The sequence below is a fragment of the Haliotis asinina genome, chromosome 6 (assembly GCF_037392515.1).
Source record: "Haliotis asinina isolate JCU_RB_2024 chromosome 6, JCU_Hal_asi_v2, whole genome shotgun sequence".
In the NCBI taxonomy this organism is placed as follows: Eukaryota; Metazoa; Mollusca; class Gastropoda; order Lepetellida; family Haliotidae; genus Haliotis; species Haliotis asinina.
In genome coordinates this window covers 70,203,555-70,209,549 of record NC_090285.1, presented here as the reverse complement: position 1 = coordinate 70,209,549, position 5,995 = coordinate 70,203,555, and the positions used below count along the sequence as shown (strand labels likewise).

The 5,995-nt window shown below is 43.5% G+C and overlaps 1 protein-coding gene across 1 annotated transcript; it reads left to right on the top strand.

Annotated features, from left to right (window-relative positions):
- Positions 1-2,199: 2,199 nt before the first annotated feature.
- On the top strand, positions 2,200-5,495 carry LOC137288032 (excitatory amino acid transporter-like). Its single transcript, XM_067820392.1, has 4 exons — positions 2,200-2,213; positions 2,809-3,003; positions 4,502-4,636; positions 5,193-5,495. Exons 1-4 carry the CDS (start codon positions 2,200-2,202, stop codon positions 5,332-5,334), a joined length of 486 nt encoding a protein of 161 aa, XP_067676493.1. The 3' UTR covers positions 5,335-5,495.
- The last annotated feature ends 500 nt before the right edge of the window (positions 5,496-5,995 follow it).

Sequence of the window (5,995 nt, the reverse complement as noted above, 5' to 3'; positions counted from 1 at the left end):
GGTACCTAATCGCCAGCACACAAAGTCAGCCGCCTAGCCCGCTCAGCCACCGCAACTTCCACAAAATACCATTCCAGGTATATGGTCATGGTCTAGAAATAATCTAGTCTGGATGTGAAATTACTTGACTGATGTAGTGAGCAAGGTTCCCCGGGGACACTCTTTCACCCGAGTCTGAAGCTCCATGTCATTGCATCTAACAACCAGATTGCGTGGGACCGAGTCAATACGGCTGACTGATTGTGCTGTCTCATATTCATACTTTCACATATTCTTTGAACAAGTTGTGTTTTGCGTGAGATATCTGGAAAACGAAACCTCGACTATTTGAAATTGGTAAGGTTTGGCCTGGTGGTTAAGCATTCTGATGTCCCGCCGATGACCATGACTCCCCATGGGAGTACAATGTGCAATGTCCAGTAGCTAAAAGCGACGTAAATTCGTACTCATGGACCCACGTACTCTTATTTGGAGTCAAACAAAAGCTAGAAAGAGTTACGAATTGTCTGTTACGAATGGACAAACAATGGTTCCGAATAGGCCATTATTATTGTTGTTGTTGTTGTTATTATTTTAAGCAATGAATGTCCGAAATGGTGATTCCTAAAATGATTATAAGGACATTTACTACACGTAAACAACTGTACAAAAGTCAATAAGGCTTGAAATTCGACACATATATGCGTTGTTGTCATTGCCAGCAACAATTCAGTTGCCTTCTGGACATATTCAATCAATTCAATGTGTGCACACAAGGGGCGTTCAGGTCAGTACCTGGTGACATCACCAGGGGATTGCACAAGTAGTCGGATATTTGCTTGAGGAATTCTGCAGGTGTCTGAGGACGATGGTGACGTTTACGGACGCGTCCATCAAGCTCGTCCAATAGTGTCTCGATCGGGTTCTGATGAGGCGATTTGGAGTGCCAGGGCGAGATAGGCACCGGTTACACGAGTTGTGTGGGCTCGAGCGTTGTTGTTGAAACATCTTCCCTGGCGGTTAAAAAGTGGAAGGTGGTGAGCTCGCAGGATTTATTCGATTAAGCATTTGCCGTAAGATTTCCTTGAACCACCACCAACAACAACAACTTTTGGGACATTATCCCCACACCATGACGCTATATCCACCAAATATGTCCACCTGTCGAACGCAGTTCGGCTCAAAAGGTTCGTGTAGACGTCGATGGACACGTTGTCTCCATCCCGTCGCTGCAGGAGGAAATGCGATGCATCACTGAATCATACGCGTCCCAGTTCCCCAGGTTCCGGGCCTGTACCTTGTTGTACCTTCGGACACGTCATTGTCCTGTGTTGTCGCGTCAGGTTAGGTTCAATTCCGAATTCCCACTTCACTAAGACGTTTTCTGATGGTTTCGGCGGAAAACATTTCGATAACCAGGCCCCTTTACCGTAGCAAATCCGCGACGTAAGTGAACCACCCTGATAAATCTGTCCTCAGTAGGAGTGGTAACTCTTGGTCTTCCACGTCTGGGACGATCTAGGGTCGAAATGAAGCAGGCATATTGATGCCATGATCGAGATTTAGTGTTGTGGTGGATGTTGAAGTCTCTTGCAACAGCAGACCGGGAGTTCCTGCTTACAAACGTCCAATGACGATATTTCGGTCAGTAGCATTCAATCTTGGCATTTTGTTATCTTCGTTTATGTCGCACTGGATCAAAGACTGTCTCCTCTAGAATCCCAGACAACAGCTGCATCTTCACTGCTGAGGCCAAAGCTATCTTCACAGCTTTGACCTATATAAAACACCAGAACCATTCGAAAAACTTCATCGTTTTCACAGACTCATTATCTTGCTTTCAAGCACTTCAGAATGTTACTTCAAGTCATCCTATCATCCTGGACATTTTAGAACTTTACAACGATCTTTGTACTGGCCAATATGACATCATCCTCTGCTGGGTGCCAGGTCACGTCGGCATAGCAGGTAACACAAGGGCCGAGGCTGCTCTTGGAAAGCCCTTATACTCGGGACCTTAAGCGAAAAAAGGTCTGTTTTCCCGCATGAGTGGGCATCTGATCATAGATTACCTGAGGGAAGTTGACCTATATCATAGAGTGTGGTTTTCTAAAGAGAATAACAAATAGCTTGCTTTTGTATTTGGTGCTATGACATGTTCTGTTTTTAAATGGTAGTGAAATGAAAACATATATTTTTTAAACAAAACTCATTTGGACCATGGACTTTGAACGGTAATGGATACAAACTTGATCTCGTCACTCTATGGCTGGAATAATGCCATATACGTCGTAAAAACCGAAATGATGAATCTGGTTTAAACGTCTAAAGTCGATGTCTCTACTCTTGTTTCCGACACATTGTCCGTGCATTACGTGGATAACGTTTCTGAATGCACTTTTCATGTATCGTTTTTATGACAAACGTTTACTAATACTATTTGGATGCGTTTGTGCTCATTGAACCACAACCACGACATGATTATCGGGATTCGAACATAGGAATTATCTTAATGACGACTGCAGTCAAACTATATCGAAATGCACTGGGGGGGGGGGGGGGGGGGGAGTCTCTTCTCCCGTGTCACTAGAAGACAATGTGTTTTAATCAATGCAAAATATGTATGATAATATAGTCTTATATGGGCGTTCTATTAACGACTCACCATTGATATCTCGACGTTTGTTCGAATGTTTCGCAGTATGGCTTCTTGTAAGTGATAGTGATCTAGGCAAGATGTAGATCCTCTTAGATATTCAAATTTCAGCTGTCTAGCACCAACAAGAGATGGTCCAGCGATACTGATGAACGTGTTGTACTGTCCGACAGCGCAGCTACACTTCCAGTGACGGTCCGCTGTTGTGAGGACAACTTGAAAATTGACCGGAGCATCTGCCGCTTCGTGCTGCCCATAGGGGTCACCATCAACATGGACGGCACCGCCATCTTTCAAGTTGTCACTGTCGTCTGCATCGCACAGCTGAAAGCAATACAGCTGAACTTCATCGACATCTTCATCATCTGGTATCTCACTCACGTCAAACCCGTGAAGGTCCGGCTTACAATATTGGCCTTCAGTAACCCATGCTTGTCGTAAGAGGCGACTAACGGCGTCAGGTAGTCAGGCTAGCTGACTTGGTTGACTCATGTCACTGGTTCCCAGTGATTGCGCAGATCGATACTCCTGATGTTGATCAATGGATTGCTTAATCCAGACTCGAGTATTTACAGACCGCTGCCATATAGCTGGAATATTGCTGAGTGCGGCTAAATCTAAACTCACTCACATCACTTACAATGTTACCTTTAAGCATTATCTTCCTTAAGTTGTATTTAGAAGCTTATATGATGAAGAGGAACACTTTTCATGGACATACAACTTCTTTGTTGTTGTGGATGTGACGTTTCTGTGTAGATGTTAACGTATTTGCTTGATGACGGTGTTAAATCTACGCCGAAACATCGCAACCACTGCAATACAGACGTTTTCTAGCCATCGTCAAAATCATACTGTTAGACAGTCCCTTTCCTTGACGGAACTCGGTAGATGACGGGTGTTATGTAATGTGACAATCATTCAGTGGTCAAGGAGGTGTTCAGCCTTTCATATGGTCTGCGGTAGTCGGTAGGTCGATTCATTATGTCTGAGGCAACAAAAACGTGCAATACCATTAAATACCTAAATAAACCTGATTCAGTGCAAGTCATGTTTGGATGGGTAAGGAATATTGGCATGCCAGCTATCTTCCAAATGCAAGCAGGGTGAAAGTCCATAGAATTAAGAAGATACCGTTTAAATAAACCAAACATTGATGCGGTCATAAAATATTTACACTAGGAACCTTTGTGCACGACATCAACACCACAATTACTCGGCATCAAGTCTTCATTCATATGGCAAAGTTATAATATTCTCAAACTGTTTACCCAACACAGGGATGTTTAAAACCCCGATATTTCAGCACATTATATGAATTTAACGGTTATGTTAAAAAGAGAAGTGAACAGCTAGCAACACAACTGGTGATTGTGAAATACATGCACTTTATCCATAGCAACAATACATTTCGAAGCCAACAACGATGTTTCCATAAAGTTAACGACGTCACTGGGCGAGCATGGGGGGATGATGACGTTGGTAACTCTCGTAATCTGAACTGCTGCTTTGTGGATGTAACAAGCAACGATCCTATAGGTGTGTGTGTGCGCGTGGGTGTAACAAGCAACGATCCCATAGGTGTGTGTGTGTGTGTGTGCGCGTGGGTGTAACAAGCAACGATCCTATAGGTGTGTGTGTGTGTGCGCGTGGGTGTAACAAGCAACGATCCTATAGGCGTGTGTGTGTGTGTGAGCGCGCGCGTGCGTGCGTGCGTGCGTGTGTGTGTGTTTATAACAGACTTACGACTGTCGTGAAATTATGAACGCCTTGTGAATTGGGGCCAAGATATGGGAAAGTAGATAGATACATTGATAGGTAGGTACATAATAAGTAGAGAGATAGAAAGATGTTTTGTATTTTCAGCTTGTGTACAACACTGACCAGTGTTGGCTCGGCAGGCATCCCGGGGGGCGGCTTTGTAACGCTTTTCGTCATCATGTCCGCTGTGGGCCTCCCTGCTGATGACGTGTACTTCGTCCTGCCGGTTGTCTGGCTGCTGTAAGTTCTCGTCAGACACACACAAGGATTCTGCTGTTTTAACTTCTAATGTGTGGCTTTTGTACGTTCACGTCTATAGTGTAAACTCCTAATGCCTGGACAGGGTGTGTTTATAATACACAAAGGGACTTCACCATCGCGTACAGGTCTTCATGCATATATACAATACGTGTTGATTTTTCATTAGTTCAAATTATGGCTGCATTTGACATCCGAGTGCGGCGTAAAACTAAACTCACTCTGTGTATCGTCATCGTATTGGTTCTCTTATGAAGATACCGATGTTATCTTGGGTCCTCTCTTGACCAATGCATAATAAAACTACGTGATATCGGCCAGTTTATTCGTTCTCAGCTAATTTCACACCGAAATATGCGCTAGGAATGTCGCGTGCCTTTAAGTTTATAGCAAGGTTTCATTGTACATGCTAAATACATAAATAAGCAACAACATATATTCCAACAACATCACTGCAGTAGACACCAGGAATACTAAGTATCAGAGTGGCAGTGTTGCTGAAACAATATGTAACCATTCCTACCGATTCATCTTCCAGAGGCCGCGTGATCACCATGGTGAATATCAGCGGTGACTGTGTGGCGGCTGCCATCCTGGCTCATTACTTCCCCTTGCAAGGCAGTAGAGCAGTACACACGGACCAAGAACATAGCATGATAGAGCACACAGACATTGTGTAACAAACTCTATAAAAGAGGTGAGGTTTGCACCACATTGAATGTGTATCAAACTACCCTGGTTATGGTGTGGTTTCCGGGGTTTCAGTGCTTCAGCTTGACGTTCATCCAAGTAGTCTGTCGTCTCACATCAACCTTGAAATACCTCTCAAAGTGACTTTTAACTAAACTCAGGTGTTGGATAAAGTGGGGTGTTGTGTCTTTTGTCGCTGAACCATTCCTAGCCTCAGTGACTAAGTGAGTTAGATATCAGGAGTAGTATATACAATGGGGGTTCTAAAACACTTTTAAAAAAAGTCTCTACAAAGCCTTATTTACTAAATAAGGCTTTGGTTGGGACCTTAGCTCTTGCTACTATTACCCCTACTACAAAAAAGTTGGCGGTAATTACTGTGTCTATGTCACGTTTATATCGATGAAACAGTTTAACGTGAACCGCCTATGATCTCTTTGGTGTTCATAATAAAGGCTTGTTGGGCTTTTTGTATCCCCTGTTCTATGTACTTTTTTTTCTCGTCCTCACTGATAGCAGACTTACGAGATTTGGACCGAATATCTTGTTTCATTCCGTTATATTTTGTGAGTTCAGAGAGGATTGAACGAAACTCCTCTTCTGAGATCTTACTATCAGAGAGTGCCGTGGAAATACGCCCACTTACTGTGT

What these genes read in the sequence shown, in the direction of transcription:
- LOC137288032 (XM_067820392.1), top strand. An exon ending in ATCGACATCTTCATCATCTG is followed by an intron (nt 3,004 to 4,501) that starts GTATCTCACTCA and finishes TTGTATTTTCAG; the next exon opens with CTTGTGTACAACACTGACCA. An exon ending in CTGCCGGTTGTCTGGCTGCT is followed by an intron (nt 4,637 to 5,192) that starts GTAAGTTCTCGT and finishes TTCATCTTCCAG; the next exon opens with AGGCCGCGTGATCACCATGG.